Here is a 26648-nt window from a genome sequence, read left to right on the forward strand (position 1 = left end):
GTCTGCTGACTTACGCAGTAACATATTGTGTCATTTATTATTCTATTATTATGTCAACATTATTAAGGACAAGTGGTAGAAAATGAATTATTAATCGACTTGTTCATTTACTGCATACTTGCCATCCCTCCCGAATTTTCCGAGAGACTCCCGAATTTCAGCGCCTCTCCCGAAAATCTCCCGATTTTCAGCCAGAGCTGGAGGGGGCGTGGCCTCCAGCTCCGGCATGCGGACCTGAGTGAGGACAGCCTTTTTTCACGACTGGAGGACAACAGGGTGACAAGAACTAAATCATCCAGACTAGAGATAATTATCTTACCTAAAAATAAATATATTTATTAATTAAAAAAAAAAGAAAAACTAAATAAATTTTTACTATATTTTGCTAAAAACATCAAAATTAATTGTATTTTTATTTGTATTTTTTCTGACTCCTTATTACATCCAGGCATTAGAATTATACATTCAAACAAACATATTTGAAATAATTAATTTTAAATTATCATAATAATTCATTTAAAATGACCATATTTAATTATTAAAATAATTGCTTGTTTATCAACAACTTTAGCATTTTATTCATTACATTTTGAAGCTCTCAGAAGCCAAGTTATGTTATATTCCTTAAGATTTATTTATGCAAGTTTGAAGTATCAATTATCTAAACACAGTTTTGTTTGCATATTTTCAGGATGTAGATATATATATATATATATATATATATATATACAGTATATATATATATATATATATATATATGTATGAAATACTTGACTTGGTGAATTCTAGCTGTCAATATACTCCTCCCCTCTTAACCACGCCCTGTCCCACCCCCGACCACGCCCCCACCCCCCACCTCCCGAAATCGGAGGTCTCAAGGTTGGCAAGTATGATTTACTGTTAATATCTGCTTACTTTCTCTTTTAAAATGTTCTATCTACACTTCTGTTCAAATGTAATAATCACTTATTCTTCTGTTGTTGGATACTACCGATACCAAGTAGTTACAGGATCATACGTTGGTCATATTTAGAGATGTCCGATAATGGCTTTTTTGCCGATTCCCGATATTGTCTAACTCTTAATTACCGATTCCGATATCAACCGATACCGATATATATACAGTCGTGGAATTAACACATTATTATGCCTAATTTTGTTGTGATGCCCCGCTGGATGCATTAAACAATGTAACAAGGTTTTCCAAAATAAATCAACTCAAGTTATGGAAAAAAATGCCAACATGGCACTGACATATTTATTATTGAAGTCACAAAGTGCATTATTTTTTTTAACATGCCTCAAAACAGCAGCTTTGAATTTGGGACATGCTCTCCCTGAGAGAGCATGAGGAGGTTGAGGTGGGCGGCGTTAGGGGAGGGGTGCTGGGTTGAGGTTGGGGGGAGGGGGGGTTATTGTAGCGTCCCGGAAGAGTTAGTGCTGCAAGGGGTTCTGGGTATTTGTTCTGTTGTGTTATGTTGTGTCACGGTGCGGATGTTCTCCCAAAATGTGTTTGTCATTCTTGTTTGGCGCATATTTGTAACAGTGTTAAAGTTGTTTATACGGCCACCCTCAGTGTGACCTGTATGGCTGTTGACCAACTATGCTTGCATTCACTTGTGTGTGTGAAAAGCCGTATATATTATGTGACTGGACCGGCACGCAAAGGCAGTGCCTTTAAGGTTTATTGGTGCTCTGTACTTCTCCCTACGTCCGTGTACACAGCGGCGCTTTAAAAAGTCATACATTTTACTTTTTGATATCAATAATTTTGAAACCGATAATATCCGATATTACATTTTAAAGCATTTATCGGCCGATAATTTCGGCAGTCCGATATTATCAGACATCTCTAGTCATATTCAAAGTCCTCATGTGTCCAGGGACATATTTCCTGAGTTTATAAACATAATTTACATTTTGGGGTGCGGGACTGGTACTTTTTAGAGGCGGTATCGTACCGAATATGATGCATTAGTATCGCGGTACTAAACTAATTCCGGTTTACCGTACAACCCTAGTCTGTATTGACCCAAGATGTAGTCGTTATTGGCGTACTCCTTGCAAATAGTCTGGATTATGTTTTTGTTATTTTTTGTTAGTTTTGGACTCTTTTAGTTTCTGTTTGCACTCCCTTGTTTGTTTAGTTACCATGGCGACTTATTAGTTTCACCTGCCTCTGGTGTTAGGGACACGCACCTGCTCTAATCAAGAAGACTATTATTTAAGCCTGTCTTTGCCAGCCAGTCGTCCTGGCGTCACTGCTTAGTTCATGCTGCTCGCTACATGTCTGATTCCACAGTTATGCTAGTTACTCCATGCCATAGTTTGGTTAGTTGTTTTCATGTCTATAGTTTCATGTTTCATGTCCTAAGTTTTTTGCCTTAGCTTCCGCGTGCAATAGGCACGCTTGCCTTCGGGTTGTTTTCTTTTTTTTTGTACTTCATTGAGTGTTATTTGAATAATTAAATATGTTCCTACCGTCACACCTTGTCCAAAATAGTTCGATTGCTTCCCGGGAGAGCAAACCTCGCAGTAAGTTGCAACCCCCACCCGTCATGACATAGTCCTTTGTAAGTCCACAGCAAATCCCTCCTTCTTTTGAGGCCGCTTTGTTGGCTTTCTTGGGCCCATATTGAGTAAGAAAATAGAGAAAACTGGGTGAATGTCGAGGAACAAAACACACGCTGAAGCACTAAAGAGTGGCGACCATGTAATGGAGTCAGAAACAGGATGTGACGTAGGGGGCTGTGCATTTCCTAAATGGCTGCGACCGTGCGTACAGGAAGCGGTTTCATCAAATTGTCAGCGCCCGCTGCTACAGGGCTTGTAGCAGCACACAAAATGAATGACTGAAGTATTAGAGCAGGGGTCCCCAAACTTTTTGACTCGGGGGCCGCATTGGGTTAAAACAATTTGGCCGGGGGCCGGGCTGTATATATATATATATATATATATATATATATATATATATATATACATACATATATATATATATATATATATATTAGAGATGTCCGATATTATCGGCCGATAAATGCTTTAAAATGTAATATCGGAAAATATCGGTATCGTTTTTTTTACTATCGGTATCGTTTTTATTTTTTTAATTTTTTTTAAATGTTTTTATTAAATCAACATAAAAAACACAAGATACACTTACAATAAGTACACCAACCCAAAAAACCTCCCTCCCCCATTTACACTCATTCACACAAAAGGGTTGTTTTTTTCTGTTATTAATATTGTGGTTCCTACATTATATATCAATATATATCAATACAGTCTGCAAGGGATACAGTCCGTAAGCACACATGATTGTGCGTGCTGCTGGTCCACTAATAGTACTAACCTTTAACAGTTAATTTTGCTCATTTTCATTAATTACTAGTTTCTATGTAACTGTTTTTACATTGTTTTACTTTCTTTTTTATTCAAGAAAATAATAATTTTTAATGTATTTATCTTATTTTATTTTATTAATTTAAAAAAAAAAGGACCTTATCTTCACCGTACCTGGTTGTACAAATTAGGCATAATAATGTGTTAATTCCACGACTGTTTATATCGGTTGATATCGGTATCGGTTGATATCGGTATCGGTAATTAAAGAGTTGGACAATATCGGATATCGGCAAAAAGCCATTATCGGACATCCCTAATATATACAATATATATATATATATATATATATATATATATATATATATATATATATATATATATATATATATATATATATATACAGTATGTATATATATATATATATATATATATATATATATATATATATATTAGATGTATATGTGTATATATATATATATATATATATATATATATATATATACTGTATATATATCCATCCATCCATCCATTTTCTACCCCTTATTCCCTTTTGGGGTCGCGGGGGGTGCTGGAGCCTATCTCAGCTACAATTGGGCGGAAGGCGGGGTACACCCTGGACAAGTCGCTACATCATCACAGGGTCAACACAGATAGACAGACAACATTCACACTCACATTCACACACTAGGGCCAATTTAGTGTTGCCAATCAACTTATCCCCAGGTGCATGTCTTTGGAGGTGAGAGGAAGCCGGAGTACCCGGAGGGAACCCACGCAGTCACGGGGAGAACATGCAAACTCCACACAGAAAGATCCCGAGCCCGGGATTGAACCCAAGACTACTCAGGACCTTCGTATTGTGAGGCAGATGCACTAACCCCTCTACCACCGTGCTGCCCTGTATATATATATATATATATATATATATATATATATATATTAGAGATGCGCGGATAGGCAATTATTTCATCCGCAACCGCATCACAAAAGTCGTCAACCGTCCGCCATTCACCCGAACCAACATTTTATCAAAACCACACCCGCCCGCACCCGCCCGTTGTTATATATCTAATATAGACGATGCAAGGCATTAGTGAGGTTATAAAGCTTTTGCCTGTTAAAGAAAGGAGACTGATCCAATGCAGCAGAGACATTCAATGCGTGCCACGCATCTCTTGGCCACGCATTCGTGGCTAAGAGATATTAATGCGTGATAATATTATTCATCATTATTATAATATTATTGTCATTTCCATTAAGAAAGTGTTGACTATTGTTGCCAATGCCCTCAGATCAGGAGTGCGTTCCTCACACTTTGTGTGCGCAGTTGCAGCAAGCCGAACGAGGCTTTTAAGAAGTAAAAAAAATGTTTTAGAAAGACTAGGCCTATATTTTCGTTAGGTAAAAAAAATGTTCTGAATTTATTTCAATGAATATTAACTTGTTAACGTTATAATGCTCAAATAGGGACAAGGGCGGGGTGCACAGTGAAACAGTGAACAATTTTGCGACAAAGATGAACCTTTATTGATTGATCTGCAGCCATGACAAAATATCAGACAATCTCCATTGTCAACGACAGGCAGGAAAATAAAGATAAACACATAGCCTATGTTCTAGGCATAGGCATAGGCTCATACGTTTTTAAGTTGAAATAAAAAAATAAATAAAAAATGTGCCTCATAAGCCTTAGGCTGTCAATCACGCGCACAAACTTAAATTATACAATAACATATGTATGTAATCTCTATTTAAACAAAAATAAATTAAATAAATAATAATAATAAATTACCTGCAACTTATTGGCCAAGGCAAATAGCTGAAGGGGGGAAATCAAACCCATCAGACTGCACTTTATCATCAAACTTGAATTATAATGAAAATAGACGGTCGCGACAAACAAAGCAGGCTAAATATCCTTACATTGTCGCCAATCGGAGATGCGCTTCACTTGAAAGCGAGGCCAAATAATTATTCACACATAGTAGTATATCTCGAATAGAAAAAAAACACAATAAACAACGCAATTGCCTTAATTCCTTTGCATTGTAGTGCGCCCAAACAACACGTAACCATCAAAATTATTTAGCTGACCGAACTCAATATAGGTTAGACATGGGCTTATTTGGTATAGCCTATAGGTAACGTAGACTAATTCGTTTAACATATCCAACCGTATGTCTACTTACTTTTTTTTTGTTAGCACTATGCAGGAATAAAATGGCATCTACAGTGCCAGGATTCATGCGAGAGCGCCTGGCCTCTAAAATGCGCCCTGCTGCGCTGAAGGAGCGCTCACTTGCGGTGCCTGATGAAAAATTGACTGTTTCAAAGAGTGCTGCTCGTTTTTTGTTTGTGGGTAACAACATTTAACTATGTATATATATTTCCGAATTGGTTCAACCGCAACCCGCCCGCATCTATTTAAAATCTATTTTTACCCGCCCGACCCGCGGTTTATCCGAGGACTCCGCGGTTGTGTCCGCAAACCGCGCATCTCTAATATATATATATATATTAGATATATATATATATACATATTAGATATATATAGTACATTTTCTCATCGATAATGTGACATCATCGCGCGCACGGAAAGTGCGCTATATATATCTAATATATATATATATATATATATATATATATATATATATATATATATATATATATATATATATATATATATATATATATGTCTAATATATATATATATATTTTATATATATATATATATATTAGATATATATAGCGCACTTTCCGCGCGCGCGATGATGTCACATTATCGATGAGAAAATGCATTTTTAGACAATATGATTTGCCTGAGCGGCTAGGAGACCCCGAGAGTAGCAAGCGGTACAAAGTGGATAAGAAAAGACAGAAAAAAATAAATATATATATATATATATATATATATATATATATATATATATATATATATATGTATGTATATATATATATATATATATATATATATATATATATATATATATATATATATATATATATATATATATATATATATTTTAATACTTGGGACTTCTTGCGGGCCTGATTTTGGACGCTGGCGGGCCGTATCCGGCCCGCGGGCCGTAGTTTGGGAACCCCTGCATTAGAGGCATAATTTGCACGGGATTAAGGTTTGTATACCCGTAAGGTCCCAAATAGAGGCGTTCGTAAATTGAGGTCCCACTTTATATTTACATTTTCACAAAGGTACTGACAAGGAGGCTAAAAAGCTGTTAGCTTGACGTCTACCATGTGACTTTTGTGTGCTGCAGTTCCTCTGGAGATGGGAGTATTTCTGAGGGAACATCTCAACTACTGGTACAGTCTCAAGGCTTTCTACTTGGCCAAGACCATGGCCGACGTTCCTTTCCAGGTCAAGTCCTCGTTTACACCCGTGGTAAGCTGTCACCATGTGTCCTGACCCATGTGACCAATGTGCAGGTGGTATTCCCGGTGGTGTACTGCAGTATCGTGTACTGGATGACGGCTCAGCCTCCAGACGCCACACGCTTCTTCCTCTTCCTGTCCCTGGGGGTCATGACCTCGCTGGTGGCACAGAGTCTTGGCCTGCTAATTGGAGCTGCTTCCACCTCGCTGCAGGTCAGGAAGTACTTACAAAATAAGAGCACTTTCGTGTAGCCCAAACGTATTCAACTGGGGGCCGCAGACTGATAAATTAAAAAGGATGTAGGGGCCATTTTGGTAGTTTTCACCTTAAAAAACCCCCCAACAGTACAATGTATATATATTTTTTCAAAGAACTATGAAATGCAATTTTGGTAGAAATTTTGTGCCAAAAACCGAACTGAAATGCTAATAGATAATAGATCCATCATTAACAAAAAATATGACTCATAGGTGTACATCCATCCATTTTCTACCGCTTGTCCCATTCGGGGTCGCGGGGGGTGCTGGAGCCTATCTCAGCTTTATTTGGGCGGAAGGTGGGGTACACCCTGGACAAGTCGCCACCTCATCGCAGGGCCAACACAGATAGACAGACAACATTCACACACTAGGGACCATTTAGTGTTGCCAATCAACCTATCCCCAGGTGCATGTCTTTGGAGGAAGTGAAGTGAATTATATTTATATAGCGCTTTTCTCCAGTGACTCAAAGTGCTTTTACATAGTGAAACCCAATATCTAAATTCCATTTAAACCAGTGTGTGTGGCACTGGGAGCAGGTGGGTAAAGGGTCTTGCCCAAGGACACAACGGCAGTGACTAGGATGGCGGAAGCGGGGATCGAACCTGGAACCCTCAAATTGCCACTCTACCATCCTAGCTATACCGCCCCGTTATAGCTCGAAGCCAGAGTACCCGGACGGAACCCACGCAGTCACGGGGAGAACATGCAAACTCCACACAGAAAGATCCCGAGCGCAGGATCGAACCCAGGAGGCAGACGCACTAACCCCTCGACCACCGTGCTGCCCTCATAGGTGTATACCAGCAAAATGAGCTAAAAAAGCTAACATGCTAACAGTAACATACTAACAAAAGCATGTTACTGTTAGCATTTTTTAGCCTGCTAAAGGCTAAAAAAAAGCTAGCATGCTAAAATGCTAACTGTAACATGCATCAAGTATCAAAATGAATTACTCTGAGGTGCACATCGGACAAACGTGTTAAAAATGCTTAGCATGCATCAATCACAAAAATATGATTCCGGTGTATACTTACAAAATTAGCTGAAAAAACCTGCATACTAATGTTAGCATGCTAACAGGTAGCATTTGTCAAGTATATTAGGGATGTCCGATAATATCGGCAGTCCGATATTATCAGCCAATAAATGCTTTAAAATGTAATATCTGAAATTATCGGTATTGGTTTTAAAATGATCAGTATCCGTTTTAAAATTATCGGTATCGGGTTCAAAAAGTAACATTTATGACTTTTTAAAACGCCGCTGTGTACACGGACGTAGGGAGAAGTACAGAGCGCCAATAAACCTTAAAGGCACTGCCTTTGCATGCCAGTCCAGTCACATAATATCTACGGCTTTTAACACACACAAGTGAATGCAAGGCATACTTGTTCAACAGCCATACAGGTCACACTGAGGGTGGCCGTATAAACAACTTTAACACTGTTACAAATATGCGCCACACTGTGAACCCACACCAAACAAGAATGACAAACACATTTCGGGACAACATCCACACCGTAACACAACAGAACAAATACCCAGAACCCCTTGCAGCACTAACTCTTCCGGGACGCTACAATATACACCCCCCGCTACCCTTACCCCTCCCCCCACCTCAACCCCGCCCACCTCAACCTCCTCATGCTCTCTCAGGGAGAGCATGTCCCAAATTCCAAGCTGCTGTTTTGAGGCTTTTTTTTTTTTTTTAAACGCACTTTGTGACTTCAATAATAAATATGGCAGTGCCATGTTGGCACTTTTTTCCATAACTTGAGTTGATTTATTTTGGAAAACCTTGTTACATTGTTTAATGCATCACAACAAAATTAGGTATAATAATGTGTTAATTCCACGACTGTATATATCGGTTGATATCGGAATCGGTAATTAAGAGTTGGACAATATCGGATATCGGCAAAAAAGCCATTATCGGACATCTCTAAAGTATATATTTGACGCTAAGGTGTTGTATACCTGCGAAAGTAGCAAAATAACTAGCGTGCTATAATTTGGCCATTTTTTAATTAAAAAAATGATCTACGGGCCTCACTTTGGACACCCCTACTTTAGGACATTGTGTGATTTTTATTCCCTACAGGTGGCCACCTTTGTGGGTCCGGTCACAGCGATTCCGGTTCTGCTGTTTTCTGGCTTCTTTGTAAGTTTTGACACGATCCCTTGGTACCTGCAGTGGATGTCCTACATCTCCTATGTCAGGTGGGGGCGCCGTGAGACATTAGTCATTGAAGCGTGTGTTGGGGACAGCACAGAACAACACTGAATTGTATTTCAATTCTTCCTGTCCGGTGTGTCAGATACGGTTTTGAAGGAGTCATCCTATCCATCTACGGTCTGGAGCGAGAGGATCTTCACTGTGAACATGATGACACGTGTCACTTCCAGAAGTCTGACGCCATCCTGCAGGAACTGGACATGATGGACGCCAAATTATACCTGGACTTTGTTGTCCTGGCCCTTTTCTTCTTCTCGCTGCGTCTCATCGCTTACTTCATCCTCAGATACAAAATCAGTGCCGAGAGGTAGACCGGGAATGTGGGGTTGGGATCTGGGATGTGGGAAGAGGATATCCCCTGCTTAGGCCCAAAAGCAAATCAGTTGTCCGTGTGTCCTGCAGGGACAGGAGCAGGTCTCCAAGCTCCTGTAGTTTTTCCTCAGCGGAGAGACCACATGACAGATGGACCGGGAAGTACTTTACATTCCTCTCATTGTCATGCGTGACAGCAGTCAGAAGGTTTGCATTTTTGTTTCATTTGTCAACCCTTGGGGATCCCCCAATGTGGGGAATGTTGTCGGTCCCAGGACCCGAAAGGGTTTCAGTCATAACAGTCTTAAAAGTAAGTCATATATATGTATAATATATATAAACCTATATATTAAGGGTGTAACGGTACATGTATTTGTATTGAACTGTTTCGTTACGGGGGTTCCGGTTTGGTTCGGAGGTGTACCGAACGAGTTTCCACACGGACATATTAAGTAGCGTAACGCACGTTGTGTAAACAATGCACACCGAGGCACAACACATGGCACGCTAGCAGCTAAGATAGACTGACCATACGTCCTCTTTTCACCGCACGTCCTCTTTTGCGGAGCTGTCAGGGCGGAGTTTCTTAAATGCCTCAAATGTCCGGCATTTTGAGTTAGGGTTGCGTGTATTTTCAATGTACGTCCAGGGTTAAGAAGGGGTTAAAAACAAAACAAATTGTGCGTGCAGCAGCATTGGTGAGGGAAGGGCAGAGAGAGAGAGAGAGAGAGAGAGAGAGTTATGATAAACGCGCATGCGTCGCCAGGCTCTGCTTTTTATCCATAGATGTATCACATTTAATTTTTTATTATCTATAGCAGGGGTGTCAAAAGTGTGCCTCGGAGGCCATTTGCGGCCCACAGCTAATGTTTTAAAGGCCCACGGCACATTCTAAAAATGCTATTAAAATAAACAAAAACATAACAAAAGTGAAATAAAAAAGCTTAAAGGGGAACATTATCACAATTTCAGAAGGGTTAAAACCCATTAAAAATCAGTTCCCAGTGGCTTATTTTATTTTTCGACGTTTTTTTCAAAATTTTACCCATCACGCAATATCCCTAAAAAAAAGCTTCAAAGTGCCTGATTTTAACCATCCTTATATACACCTGTCCATTTTCTGTGACGTCACATAGTGATGCCGATACAAACAAACATGGCGCATAGAACAGCAAGCTATAGCGACATTAACTCGGATTCAGACTCGGATTTCAGCGGCTTAAGCGATTCAACAGATTACGCATGTATTGAAACGGATGGTTGTAGTGTGGAGGCAGGTAGCGAAAACGAAATTGAAGAAGAAACTGAAGCTATTGAGCCATATCGGTTTGAACCGTATGCAAGCGAAATCGACGAAAACGACACGACAGCCAGCGACACGGGAGAAAGCGAGGACGAATTCGGCGATCGCCTTCTAACCAACGATTGGTATGTGTTTGTTTGGCATTAAAGGAAACTAACAACTATGAACTAGGTTTACAGCATATGAAATACATTTGGCAACAACATGCACTTTGAGAGTGCAGACAGCCCAGTTTTCATCAATTAATATATTCTGTAGACATACCCTCATCCGCGCTCTTTTCCTGAAAGCTGATCTGTCCAGTTTTGGAGTTGATGTCAGCAGGCCAGGGAAGCTAGGGTCGATATTCTTCTCTTGATCATCTTCGGTGGCATAAGGGACGGTGTGAGCCAAGACAACCAGGGGGTTTAGCTCGCTCGTCTACGGGAACAAACTGCCGCCATTGCTTGCCGTGCTAGCGAGGTCCTTTGTCCCTGAATTGCTCACACACTCCGGCAGATTCAATGGGGGTCTTGCGGCAGATTTCTTTGACTTGATCGTTGGAAATGCATCTGCTTTGAGTGTCGCAGGATATCCACACATTCTTGCCATCTCTGTCGTAGCATAGCTTTCGTCGGTAAAGTGTGCGGAACAAACGTCCAATTTCTTGCCACTTTCGCATCTTTGGGCCACTGGTGCAACTTGAATCCGTCCCTGTTCGTGTTGTTACACCCTCCGACAACACACCGACGAGGCATGATGTCTCCAAGGTACGGAAAACAGTCGAAAAAACGGAAAATAACAGAGCTGATTTGACTCGGTGTTTGAGAAAATGGCGGATTGCTTCCCGATGTGACGTCACAACGTGACGTCATCGCTCCGAGAGCGAATATTAGAAAGGCGTTTAATTCGCCAAAATTCACCCATTTAGAGTTCGGAAATCGGTTAAAAAAATATATGGTCTTTTTTCTGCAACATCAAGGTATATATTGACGCTTACATAGGTCTGGTGATAATGTTCCCCTTTAAAGGTTAAATGTCATTTAGAAAAAGTTGCAATGTTGACTAATAAAACAAAGCTGTTTTTTTTTCTTTCAAACTGTCATTGCTCAAAACATAATATTGAATCAAAATCAATGTTATTATGAATTATTGATCTATCCAAGGCTCCCATTACTTCACTAAGAAAAATATTTTTGGTGGAAGATTTTGCAAATTTGGTAAATAAATAACCCAAAAATGTATATTTTGTTGTTTTCTTACTGTACCGAAAATTAACCGAACCGTGACCTCTAAACCGAGGTATGTACCGAACCGAAATTTTTGTGTACCGTTACACCCCTAATATATATAGATATATACTACTTTAAACACTTAAATCTCTAGATCAGGGATGTCAAAGCCAAGGCCCTTGGGCCGAAATGAATGATCTATGGCCCCCGGGATGATATTTGATTAGTATTAGAAGCGGCCCGCAGGCCACAGCCGCCTGCTGCTGTTTTGCACGCACCAATACTCCATCAGTGTTGGCGCTAGGAATTTTCAAAACGGGGTCCCAGGGACCCCATCAAGTCATAAAAATGGGGTCCCACAGTACATTTTTGGGGTCCAGCTTTTTTGTAAGCGTTTCGAAAACATATGATGAATGTATGCATGATCCTGTTATATCTCACATTCTATATTGTGTTCTGGAAAAAGGTTGTCATAAACATTACTTAATTCCTTAAAAAAAATAATACAAAAGAAAACAAATATGTAAATGTATTCAGTTACAAACATTCATTCACGTTCTTCTTTCCTTCATGGATCTAAACTTTACCGCTGCTGGTATTTTTTTCTATATTTTTATTGTAATATTTTCAGAATGTCTTCTATTTTTGGCCAAAGTAAGACAAAGAAAACAATCTGAAGTTGTCCTTATTTTTTAGTTTTAATGCCATCATTTTAAAGTCACAGATTTTCCTCCATGCGACCCCTGAGCTAAAATGAGTTTGACACCTTGGTCTAGATGGACTTTAAATCTGTTGATATAAAGGTTTAGATTTTTTTTTGCCCTTTTAGCCAAAAAAAAATCACCCTTTTTAAAGGCATAGACACAAACTATGCAATATTTGTGCACACATGCACAATTCTTTTGTAACCACATCCACTCAACTCTTATGTCACTCCCAAGTCACCAACATGGTTTTTATGACATATAAGTTGTTGGCAGATTCAAAGCAACTATGCGTCTACTATGAATATATGGTACTCTGGCGGCATCTAGTGGTTGAGGGGTCAAACTACACCTTTAAGAGGATATTCGTGTACAGTATTTCAAAGGGAAATGCTAGGATTCATTTGTTTTTCATGCAAAAACCATTTTAAAATAACAGCTTTACAGTCTTTTGAAAACTGGGCATTATAAAAGGGAGTTAATGGGGGGAACTCCAATGTACAAACCCTGTTTCCATATGAGTTGGGAAATTGTGTTAGATGTAAATATAAACGGAATACAATGATTTGCAAATCATTTTCAACCCATATTCAGTTGAATATGCTACAAAGACAACATATAATCATTAACTTTAGAATTTGATGCCAGCAACACGTGACAAAGAAGTTGGGAAAGGTGGCAATAAATACTGATAAAGTTGAGGAATGCTCATCAAACACTTATTTGGAACATCCCACAGGTGAACAGGCAAATTGGGAACAGGTGGGTGCCATGATTGGGTCTAAAAGTAGATTCCATGAAATGCTCAGTCATTCACAAACAAGGATGGGGCGAGGGTCACCACTTTGTCAACAAATGCGTGAGCAAATTGTTGAACAGTTTAAGAAAAACCTTTCTCAACCAGCTATTGCAAGGAATTTAGGGATTTCACCATCTACGCTCCGTAATATCATCAAAGGGTTCAGAGAATCTGGAGAAATCACTGCACGTAAGCAGCTAAGCCCGTGACATTCGACCCCTCAGGCTGTACTGCATCAACAAGCGACATCAGTGTGTAAAGGATATCACCACATGTGCTCAGGAACACTTTAGAAACCCACTGTCAGTAACTACAGTTGGTCGCTACATCTGTAAGTGCAAGTTAAAACTCTCCTATGCAAGGCGAAAACCGTTTATCAACAACACCCAGAAACGCCGTCGGCTTCGCTGGGCCTGAGCTCATCTAAGATGGACTGATACAAAGTGGAAAAGTGTTCTGTGGTCTGACGAGTCCACATTTCAAATTGTTTTTGGAAACTGTGGACGTCGTGTCCTCCGGACCAAAGAGGAAAAGAACCATCCGGATTGTTATAGGCGCAAAGTTGAAAAGCCAGCATCTGTGATGGTATGGGGGTGTATTAGTGCCCAAGACATGGGTAACTTACACATCTGTGAAGGCGCCATTAATGCTGAAAGGTACATACAGGTTTTGGAGCAACATATGTTGCCATCCGAGCAACGTTACCATGGACGCCCCTGCTTATTTCAGCAAGACAATGCCAAGCCACGTGTTACATCAACGTGGCTTCATAGTAAAAGAGTGCGGGTACTAGACTGGCCTGCCTGTAGTCCAGACCTGTCTCCCATTGAAAATGTGTGGCGCATTATGAAGCCTAAAATAGCACAACGGAGACCGCTGGACTGTTGAACAACTTAAGCTGTACATCAAGCAAGAATGGGAAATAATTCCACCTGAGAAGCTTAAAAAATGTGTCTCCTCAGTTCCCAAACGTTTACTGAGTGTTGTTAAAAGGAAAGGCCATGTAACACAGTGGTGAACATGCCCTTTCCCAACTACTTTGTCACATGTTGCAGCCATGAAATTCTAAGTTAATGATTATTTGCAAAAAAAAAATAAAGTTTATGAGTTTGAACATCAAATATCTTGTCTTTGTAGTGCATTCAACTGAATATGGGTTGAAAAGGATTTGCAAATCATTGTATTCCGTTTATATTTACATCTAACACAATTTCCCAACTCATATGGAAACGGGGTTTGTATACTCACTCAATAGCTCGTGCCAAAAATAGCGGACAATGCACATTTTGAGATGAATTCCTTTACTCCTGTGGCCATATTTAATTCAGCTCACTTTTAAAATGCACATTCTCTTGCATGATGTCATCTCCAAAGACAATAAAAAAAGACCCACAAAGGTCCTAGGTCTCCCCAAGGGTTATAAGGCTAAAAAAAAGGTCAACCACGGTCACTTTGAGGGTTGCTATGAAAACGCACAAACCGATGTGGTTTAAGCGAGTGAAGCAATATGAGATGGAATCACAAACTTTTAATTACAGTTGGGAAAAATAAAGTTCCTCCTGACTTTTCTAATTGCTGTCTTGTTGTTATTAAACCTTTGAATGATTGTGCAATACGTCGGCTCAGAGAACCAGAATGAGTTTGTTGAACATGCTCTCACGGAAAGATGGAGAAATAAAAACTACTTCAAGCAACAAAGGCCTCGTTCACACTGGAACTCAATTCCCATTTGTGGATATAAATCACATACACTATATTGCCAAAAGTATTTGGCCACTGTCGGAGGCAGATATTTACATATGTCCAAATTTAAGTGTTACTTCTTTTTATTTCATAATCATATTACAAAACAGCTAGTGTTTTTCTTCCAATTGTGGTCTTTTGGTTGTCTGCAAAACTGTGTGCTTAACCTTGAATGAGGAATGTTAGAGAGAGAGAGAGATAATGGACATTTGTTTTGGCTAGAGAGACATGACTGCCAGGGACTTAAGAGGGGAGAGGGTGTTTCGGGGGGCAGACGATCTTAGGGACGCAATTGAATGTTCTATGCTGGACTGGTCTCAATGTATATCTGCAAAGCTTTGCAAATATACTACAAAATACCTATTCTGTCTCTGGTGGTTTTTCTACTCAGCTTTAAGTGTCGTAAAGAGCTTGGGAGCGACTTGTGACTTGAATTCCCTGGGAGGAACAACTGGTCCAAAACGCAACACCACCCATCCAAATTATGAGAATCAGGTGTCCTAATCACAGGTGTATAAAATCAAGCACTTAGGCATGGAGAATGTTTCTACAAACATTTGTGAAAAGAGTGATTTCCAGCGTGGAACTGTCATAGGATGCCACCTGTGCAACAAATCCAGTCGTGAAATTTCCTCGCTCCTAAATATTCCAAATTCAACTGACGGCTTTATTATAAGAAAATGGAAGAGTTTGGGAACAACAGCAACTCAGCCACCAAGTGGTAGGCCACGTAAACTGACAGAGAGGTCAGCATAGTGCAAAGACTTTTTGCACAGTCAGTCGCTACAGAGCTCCAAACTTCATGTGACCTTCCAATTAGCCCACGTACAATACGCAGAGAGCTTCATGGAATGGGTTTCCATGGCCGAGCAGCTGCATCTAAGCCATACATCACCAAGTCCAATGCAAAGAACGTCGCCACTGGACTCTAAAGCAGTGGAGAAACCTTCTCTAGAGTGATGAATCACGCTTTTCCATCTGGCAATATGACGGACGAGTCTGGGTTTGGAGGTTGCCAGGAGAACGCTACATTTCGGACTGCATTGTGCCCAGTGTGAAATTTGGTGGAGGGGGAATTATGGTGTGGGGTTGTTTTTCAGGAGTTGGGCTTGCCCCCTTAGTTCCAGTGAAAGGAACATTGAATGCTCCAGGATACTGTTGCGTTTTGGACCAGTTGTTCCTCCCAGGGAATTCAAGTCACAAGTCGCTCCCAAGCTCTTTACGACACTAAAGCTGAGTAGAAAAACCACCAGAGACAGAATAGGTATTTTGTAATATATTGGCAAAGCTTTGCAGATATATTTTTGAGACCAGTCCAGCATAGAACATTCTATCGCGCCGCCAAAATGGTCTGTCCTCCCAACCCCAAAACCCTCTCCCTTCTCCCTAGTCAAAATACATGCACATCGTCTCCCTAGTCAAAACACATTCCAAAGAATTCAAGGTTAACACACACAGTTTACTTGCAGACAGAGCAGCAAGAGAAGAAATGGAAAACACAAGCTGTTTTCAAATATGACTATGAAATAAAAGAAGTACAACTTAAATTCGGATATATGTAAGTATCTGCCTCTGACAATTCCCCCTTCAGATCTTCTAAAAAGATCTTTATCACTAGTACAACACTTCTAAAATACGCCCCTCTTTGAGCAAGCTAGTAAAAAATTAAAAGCATAGTTACATGGGAGATAAACGGATGGAATCTATGTCAATGTCGTCACTCTCAGGGAAGGAAACTAGCATTTCTCGAAAGTCACCACTTTGCTTGACCCCCTTCAGTGACATAGCAAACCCAGGTTGTTCAGCAAGCCCCTCAACATTGTCGCATTGTGCCCAGTGTGAAATTTGGTGGAGGGGGAATTATGGTGTGGGGTTGTGTTTCATGAGTTGGGCTTGCCCCCTTAGTTCCAGTGAAAGGAACATTGAATGCTCCAGGATACCAAAACATTTTGGGCAATTCCATGCTCCCAACCTTGTGGGAACAGTTTGGAGCGGGCCCCTTTCCTCTTCCAACATGACTGTGCACCAGTGCACAAAGCAAGGTCCATAAAAACATGGATGACAAAGTCTGGTGTGGATGAACTTGACTGGCCTGCACAGAGTCCTGACCTGAACCTTTGGGATGAATTAGAACGGAGACTGAGAGCCAGGCCCTCTCGACCAACATCAGTGTGTGACCTCACCAATGCGCTTTTTGGAAGAATAGTAGAAAATTCCTATAAACACACTCCGCAACCTTGTGGACAGCCTTCCCATGGGAGTTGAAGCTGTAATAGCTGCAAAAGGTGGACCGACATCAATATGATTGTTTATTAAAAATATAACTATAGATGTCAACATTGTGTATGTGCTGGAAGATTCATTTATGATTGCTGCCTTTTAGGTTTTGGTGCTTTTCGAAACACTGGTAGCAAACATGTTTTTAAGAAATACAAATAACATCAAATGGGAAATAATAAACATTAAAAGTACATTAAAAAAAACCTTAAAAGGGGAACATTATCACAATTTCAGAAGGGTTAAAACCATTAAAAGTCAGTTCCCAGTGGCTTATTTTATTTTTCGAAGTTGTTTTCAAAATTTTACCCATCACGCAATATCCCTAAAAAAAGCTTCAAAGTGCCTGATTTTAACCATCGTTATATACACCCGTCCATTTTCCTGTGACGTCACATAGTGATGCCAACACAAACAAACATGGCGCATAGAACAGCAAGCTATAGCGACATTAGCTCGGATTCAGACTCGGATTTCAGCGGCTTAAGCGATTCAACAGATTACGCATGTATTGAAACGGATGGTTGTAGTGTGGAGGCAGGTAGCGAAAACGAAATTGAAGAAGAAACTGAAGCTATTGAGCCATATCGGTTTGAACCGTATGCAAGCGAAACCGACGAAAACGACACAACAGCCAGCGACACGGGAGAAAGCGAGGACGAATTCGGCGATCGCCTTCTAACCAACGATTGGTATGTGTTTGTTTGGCATTAAAGGAAACTAACAACTATGAACTAGGTTTACAGCATATGAAATACATTTGGCAACAACATGCACTTTGAGAGTGCAGACAGCCCAATTTTCATCAATTAATATATTCTGTAGACATACCCTCATCCGCTCTCTTTTCCTGAAAGCTGATCTGTCCAGTTTTGGAGTTGATGTCAGCAGGCCAGGGAAGCTAGGGTCGATATTCTTCTTTTGATCATCTTCGGTGGCATAAGGGACGGTGTGAGCCAAGACATCCAGGGGGTTTAGCTCGCTCGTCTGCGGGAACAAACTGACGCCATTGCTTGCCGTGCTACCGAGGTCCTTTGTCCCTGAATTGCTCACACACTCCGGCAGATTCAATGGGGGTCTGGCGGCAGATTTCTTTGACTTTATCGTTGGAAATGCATCTGCTTTGAGTGTCGCAGGATATCCACACATTCTTGCCATCTCTGTCGTAGCATAGCTTTCGTCGGTAAAGTGTGCGGAACAAACGTCCAATTTCTTGCCACTTTCGCATCTTTGGGCCACTGGTGCAACTTGAATCCGTCCCTGTTCGTGTTGTTACACCCTCCGACAACACACCGACGAGGCATGATGTCTCCAAGGTACGGAAAACAGTCGAAAAAACGGAAAATAACAGAGCTGATTTGACTCGGTGTTTGAGAAAATGGCGGATTGCTTCCCGATGTGACGTCACATTGTGACGTCATCGCTCCGAGAGCGAATAATAGAAAGACGTTTAATTCGCCAAAATTTACCCATTTAGAGTTTGGAAATCGGTTAAAAAAATATATGGTCTTTTTTCTGCAACATCAAGGTATATATTGACACTTACATAGGTCTGGTGATAATGTTCCCCTTTAAATGAAGTGATCACTGCAAACTCATGCATTCTTTGACTCTGCTCCCTTGGACTGGAGTGTGTGCTGCATGCTTTTCTCGTTGTTTCCTAACATCTTGCACTCTTCCGCCCTTTTTAATTACCTCTTGAGGAACTGTGAAGAAACGTTTATCGTTTTCGCGATTCGAACGATTCGTACAGCCGAAAACAACACAGGAAGAGGGTACTTTCTTTGAGAAAGGCTAAATGTTGCCGAGCACTAGTGATGGGTCCGGCAACACCGATGCATCGGCGCATGCGTCGAGCTCATAGAGCAAAACCCTGTGTCGGTGCGCGTACCGCTTTTAGAAAGTCACGTGACCGATCATGAGCTGTTTTGGTCACGTGACCGATACGCGAACTGTGTCGCACTGACGCCTCCTCTGTGCCCTGTGAGCGTGTCTTTTCTACAGCCGGAGAAATAATAACTAAGAAGAGAAATCGTCTAAAATGTAATACGTCGGAAAAACTTTATTTTTAATTTTTATAAAAATGTGTAAAAAAAAATAAATAAAAAAAATTCCCAGTCCACAATCATCCACAACACGTTCTCTTTGATTTCCATGTTATGATACATGTTCACATTATTTATTGGCTGTATCTAAAAAAGATAAAAATATATTTTTATTTAAATGAAGATATGAAATAATCCTAAATGAAATACAATGACTTGGTTTATATTATTGTATATACTAGGGCAGGGGTCACCAACGCGGTGCCCGCGGTCACCAGGTAGCCCGCAAGGACCAGATCAGTCGCCCGCTGGCCTGTTCTAAAAATAGCTCAAAGAGCAGCACTTACCAGTGAGCTGCCTCTATTTTTTAAATTGTATTTATTTACCAGCAAGCTGGTCTCGCTTTGCTTGACATTTTTAATTCTAAAAGAGACAAAACTCAAATAGAATTTGAAAATCAAAGAAAATATTTTAAAGACTTGGTCTTCACTTGGAATAAGCGGTAGAAAATGGATGGATGGATGGGTCTTCACTTGTTTAAATAAATTCTTTTTTTTTTTTTTTACTTTGCTTCTTATTACTTTTAGAAATACAATTTTAGAGAAAAAATACAACCTTAAAAATGATTTTAGGATTTTTAAACAAATATACCTTTTTACCTTTTAAATTTCTTCCTCTTCTTTCCTGACAATTTAAATCAATGGTCAAGTAAATGTATTTATTTTTTATTGTAAAGAATAATAAATATTTTAGCTTCTGTTTTTTCGACGAAGAATATTTGTGAAATATTTCTTCAAACTTACTATGATTAAAATTAAAAAAAAATATTCTGGCAAATCTAGAAAATCTGTAGAATCAAATTTAAATCTTATTTCAAAGTATTTTGAATTTCTTTTAAAATTTTGGTTCTGGAAAATCTAGAAGAAATACTGATTTGTCTTTGTTAGAAATATAGCTTGGTCCAATTTGCAAGTGCAGATTGGATTTTAACCAATTTAAAACATGTCATCAAAATTCTAAAATTTATCTTAACCAGGAAAAATTACTAATGATGTTCCATAAATTATTTTTTCAATTTTTTCAAAAAGATTCAAATAAGCTAGTTTTTCTCTTCTTTTTGTCGGTTGAATTTTGAATTATAAAGAGTCGAAATTGAAGATAAACTATGTTTCAAAATTTTATTTTACATTTTTTCGTATTTTCTCCTCTTTTAAACCGTTCAATTAAGTGTTTTTTTCATCATTTATTCTCTATAAAAAACCTTCCGTAAAAGGAAAAAAAAATGTACGACGGAATGACAGACAGAAATACCCATTTATTTAAATATATAAATTTATTCATTTAGCTATTCTTGTTTAAATCACACTTACGTGTAACTTACAAATAACAATATATTTATTTATTTAAGTGTGTATCAAACTGGTAGCCCTTCGCATTAATCAGTATCCAAGAAGTAGTTTTTGGTTTCAAAAAGGTTGGTGACCCCTGTACTAGGGCATAAAATCAGTGTCAGTTGAGTCGGTCCATAGGTTGCCTGTAGGGATTTTTAATGTCCAGCAGATGTCAGTATTTAGTGACACAGTATCGACACAGTATCAATACAGTTTTGCAATGTGTCGAAACGCTTCATGACGCCTCATCAACCCATCACTACCGAGCACCCATTGAGAACAGAGCCAGCTTGACCAGCGTGTTCATTGAATCAACGAGTCAAATTCAACACAGGTGAACTTGCCAACCTTTGCTATAGTTCTGGAGGAATGTTGTCCTGGTTGGGATGTAAGGGACATCACAACCGTGTCATCATCCTGTTTACACTTTAAGTTAATGAGCCTCGTGGGAGTGGCGCCTTGGAGGATGGACACGCCCACCCCAATCAGAGCAATGTTTTCACAGAATGTCATTACCAGGATGTTTCTTTGCTGCCATCCTCAAGGAGATATTTACATCCACATAATAGTTTCATCAGCACAGGCCCGGCCCTAACCAATCTGACGCCCTAGGCAAGATTTTAGGTGGCGCCCCCCCACATCGGCAGTGAAGTGTATATACTCACAAGAACCCGAATAGCTTTGTCTTTGACCTTTTTTTTTTTACTTACAACTATACCTAATATATAAAGGGGTGGAAAAGTGACTATTACCTGCAGGGCAAACATTAGCTAACCAGAAGGCGATAACAATGTAAACAAAAAACACCTGCTTGAGAGAGATCTAATACAAACATTTATATGCATGTACAACACTTAGAACTTTTAGCATATCAGTATGTGGAATTAAATTATGGAATGGATTAAGTAAAAAAGTTTAAAAAATGTACTGATATGATCCAGTTTAAGAGGTTGTTCAAAATAATAGTGCTTACAGAGTACAAAGAAGAAGAATCATGAGAAATACTTTCAACCTTATTGAAAATAAGATATTCTTCATCTCAGTATGTTAATAATGACTGAATTAATTAATTAATTACATAGTACAAAACTGTTGTATACTAACTCATAGATGTTATTTTATTATATAAAAAGGTCAGTAAATTATTCTATATATTTGTAAACGCTTTGAAGTGGGAAAGAGGTAGGATTAAATAAGCTTTGCTTCTTCCTACTCCTTTTCGGGCATGATGTAAAATGAAATGATATGAAATTGTGTGATGTATTATGATGTAAGTGTGTTCTTGTTCGAAATAAACTAAAGAAAGAAAGAAATGTCCCTGAGGAATGTAAAGTGGGAGTACTGTAATTACCTAACGTTACATTATTATTTTCCATAACAATTTAGCCCCCTCCACAATATTAACCCGACGTTAAAACAGAACTAGCTATTTATTGATTAGCAATTGCCGAATCATGTAACATTAGCTTAATGCTAAAAAGCCAGGTTACTATCACATTCTGTAACAGACAAATAATTTCATGTAGGCTAACGTTACCTACCTGCTACCTCTGTCTTTTCTCGTTTCTCCTCCTCTTCTTTTCTCTTTTTTCTTCCCTGGGCACCTGACAGTTTTGGCATCTTGTGTTGATTTTTTGATGTGGGGACGTCCAAAAAGAGTCACGATACGGGAAGGGAGGGGGCGCACCGTGCGGGGGAGGAGGGGGGGCGTAATGTTGTATCAAATAATATTTCTATTAAATTGGCTTTACTTTGCATTTTAATTAACGTGGGATTATTTTTTGTATTTAGAAATAATAGTACCAACTTTTTTTTTTTTTTTTTTTTTCTCCCAACATTTGTGGCACTGGCGTGGCGCCCCGTGATGGACGGCGCCCTTAGTATTTGCCTATACGGCCTATGCCACGGGCCGGCCCTGCATCAGCAGTAAACTCGTGTTTATTTCCTCCAAAGCATGGCAGTGACTGGATGTACAGTCCTGGTCAAAAGTATACATACAGCAATGTTCATATTTGCTTACATGTCCCTTGGCAAGTTTACCTGCAATAAGGCACTTTTGGTAGCCATCCACAAGCTTCTGCTTGAATTTGTGACCACTCCTCTTGACTAAATTGGTGCAGTTCAGCTAAATGTGTTGGTTTTCTGACATGGACTTGTTTCTTCAGCATTCAGGACTTTGGGAAGGCCATTCTAAAACCTTCATTCTAGCCTGATTCAGCCATTCATTTACCACTTTTGACATGTGTTTGGGGTCATTGTCCTGTTGGAACACCCAACTGCGCCCAAGACCCAACCTCCGGGCTGATGATTAATAAGCGGCAGCTCAGCTCGCTCGCAGTCCTTTAGGTGAAGGCTAATTAGCTTTTAGCGTAACGTTAGCTCATTTTGCAGTGTGTGTGTTACGGACAGCAAAGCCCTGTCAGTCTGAGAGAAAGACAAGCATTATTGACCTACAGTTAAAGGGGAACATTATCACCAGACCTATATAAGCATCAATATATACCTTGATGTTGCAGAAAAAAGACCATATATTTTTTTAACCGATTTCCGAACTCTAAATGGATGAATTTTGGCGAATTAAACGCCTTTCTAATATTCGCTCTCGGAGCGATGACGTCACAACGTGACGTCACATCGGGAAGCAATCCGCCATTTTCTCAAACACCGAGTCAAATCAGCTCTGTTATTTTCCGTTTTTTCGACTGTTTTCCGTACCTTGGAGACATCATGCCTCGTCGGTGTGTTGTCGGAGGGTGTAACAACACGAACAGGGACGGATTCAAGTTGCACCAGTGGCCCAAAGATGCGAAAGTGGCAAGAAATTGGACGTTTTGTTCCGCACACTTTACCGACGAAAGCTATGCTACGACAGCGATGGCAAGAATGTGTGGATATCCTGCGACACTCAAAACAGATGCATTTCCAACTGGACTGGACAGATCAGCTTTCTGGAAAAGAGCGCGGATGAGGGTATGTCTACAGAATATATTAATTGATGAAAATTGGACTGTCTGCACTCTCAAAGTGCATGTTGTTGCCAAATGTATTTCATATGCTGTAAACCTAGTTCATAGTTGTTAGTTTCCTTTAATGCCAAACAAACACATACCAATCGTTGGTTAGAAGGCGATCGCCGAATTCGTCCTCGCTTTCTCCCGTGTCGCTGGCTGTCGTGTCGTTTTCGCTTGCATACGGTTCAAACCGATATGGCTCAATAGCTTCAGTTTTTTCTTCAATTTCGTTTTCGCTACCTGCCTCCACACTACAACCATCCGTTTCAATACATGCGTAATCTGTTGAATCGCTTAAGCCGCTGAAATCCGAGTCTGAATCCGAGCTAATGTCGCTATAGCTTGCTGTTCTTTCCGCCATGTTTGTTTGTGTTGGCTTCACTATGTGACGTCACAGGAAAATGGACGGGTGTTTATAACGATGGTTAAAATCAGGCACTTTGAAGCTTTTTTTAGGGATATTGCGTGATGGGTAAAATTTTGAAAAAAACTTTGAAAAATAAAATAAGCCACTGGGAACTGATTTTTAATGGTTTTAACCCTCTGAAATTGTGATAATGTTCCCCTTTAACAACTAAGTTATTTCACTTTACCTTTTTCTGTGTTGAAGCAGCAAAAAAGGTTAATGATAGTCACACACACACGAGGTGTGGCGAAATTATTCTCTGCATTTGACCCATCACCCTTGATCACCCCCTAGGAGGTGAGGGGAGCAGTGAGCAGCAGCGGTGGCCGCGCCCAGGAATAATTTTTGGTGATTTAACCCCCAATTCCAACCCTTGATGCTACATTAATCATTAGTAATGTAGCAGCCTAGTTTTGAATGGCAGGGTCCCTGCTATCACATGTTGATAAAAATATAACATTTACATAATACAAATCAACTACAGGCTTCCCAAATGCTGTAATAAATTAAGCATGATGAGTTGAGCATATGTCAGCATGTGGCCCCACTCTTTTTTTCAAACGCTTATTGCAAACGCTTATTTACAGTAAGTCATTCATTTGACTTAGTCGTTATTTTGTCTTAGAAAGTCAATATTTATTAAGTCAAAATAATGTCATTATTTTGTCTTAGTAAGTCAATATTTACTAAGTCAAAATAATGTCATTATTTTGTCTTAGTAAGTCAATATTTACTAAGTCAAAATAATGACATACTTAGTATCTCAGGTAACTAGGACTGTTTTGTGTTTTGTTTTTACTTTACGGAAAAAATATCGAGATATATATCGTATATCGCCATTAAGCATACGGAGCGGAAAACACAACCAAAAATTGTAGGCTTCTTCACGCGACGAAGCCGGCCTACTTCACCACAGTCTGTAGTCTATTGCCCCCCCAGGCAGCGATGAGATGGAGACGTGATGGTGGCGACAGGCCAAATTACATTGTTCCTTACACCCACCCAGCACCTTCCCCGTGGCGAGACATCACCTTAACTAACACATTTTCTGGGGGAAACACTGCATAGATAACATTTGTGTATGGAAAGAAATCTGCTCTTCACAAGATCATGGATAGTCCAGTGGTTAAGACTGCTGACTTGGAATTAGAGGTACTGGGTTCAAATCCAGCTCTTGTTGACAGTATTTTGTTCCACCTCATCATACATTACTGAGCCAGGAGTCCTCGATTACATTTGTGTATGGAATAAAATCTTATCTTCACGTGACTGAGGATAGCCCGGTGGTTAAGACTGTTGAATTAGAATGAAAGGTACTGTGTTCAAACCCCACTCTGGTTAGCAGTATTTTGTTCCACGTCATCATGGTTTAGTGAGCCAGGGATCGTAGATAACATTTGTGTATGGAAATAAGTCTACTCTTCACAATGCCAAGGATAGCTCAGTGGTTAAGACTGCTGACTTGGATTGAGAGTTGCTGGGTATTTTGTTCCACCTCATCGTACTTTACTAAGCCAGGAGTCCTCGATTACATTTGTGTATGGAACACAATCTGTTCTTCACAAGACCCAGGATAGACTAGGGGTTAAGACTGCTGACTAGGAATGGAAGGTACTGGCTTTGAACCCCACTCTGGTTGATAATATTTTGTTCTACCTCATCATACTTTACTGAGCCAGGAGTCGTCAATTACATTTGTGTATGAAAAAAAATCTTCTCTCCTCAAGTCCCAGTATGAAGGGTGCTGCATTCGAATCCCGGTTGGGTTGACATGAAATTTACAAAACCGGCTGGAGGCTTCAAGGTGACATATATTGTGACTGTGTCACTTCTCCCATATAATGTTAAAATAATTATTTAACAAACTTTTTTTATCCAATTACAATTAACCCATTTTATTTTAATTGTACCCAGGAGAGGTCATACTGGGTTCAAACCCAGCTCTAGTTGACAGTATTTAGTTCCACCTCATCATACTTTACTGAACCAGGAGTCCTCGATTACATTTGTGTATGGAACACAATCTTTACTGCATGAGACCCGGGATAGACCAGGGGTTAAGACTGCTGACTCGGAATGAAAGGTACTGGTTTCAAATCCCACTCCGGTTGGCAGTATTTTGGTTCACCTCATCATACTTTAGTGAGCCAGGGGTCGTAGATAACATTTGTGTATGGAAAGAAATCAATTCTACACAAGACCAAGAAT

At 39.7% G+C, this 26648-nt stretch overlaps 1 protein-coding gene across 1 annotated transcript in view; it reads left to right on the forward strand.

Moving 5' to 3' along the window:
* The window catches only part of abcg1 (ATP-binding cassette, sub-family G (WHITE), member 1), a 38113-nt gene extending 28345 nt beyond the window's left edge, over positions 1–9768 (forward strand). Inside the window, exons 12-15 of the mRNA XM_061972479.1 lie at positions 6624–6724; positions 6793–6951; positions 9104–9222; positions 9321–9768. Coding sequence (XP_061828463.1) covers positions 6624–6724; positions 6793–6951; positions 9104–9222; positions 9321–9549 — 608 coding nt within the window. The 3' untranslated portion in view covers positions 9550–9768. The remainder of the gene's footprint in view (positions 1–6623; positions 6725–6792; positions 6952–9103; positions 9223–9320) is intronic.
* Positions 9769–26648: the final 16880 nt, after the last annotated feature.

This window comes from Nerophis lumbriciformis, linkage group LG17, assembly GCF_033978685.3.
Source record: "Nerophis lumbriciformis linkage group LG17, RoL_Nlum_v2.1, whole genome shotgun sequence".
Taxonomy (NCBI): domain Eukaryota; kingdom Metazoa; phylum Chordata; class Actinopteri; order Syngnathiformes; family Syngnathidae; genus Nerophis; species Nerophis lumbriciformis.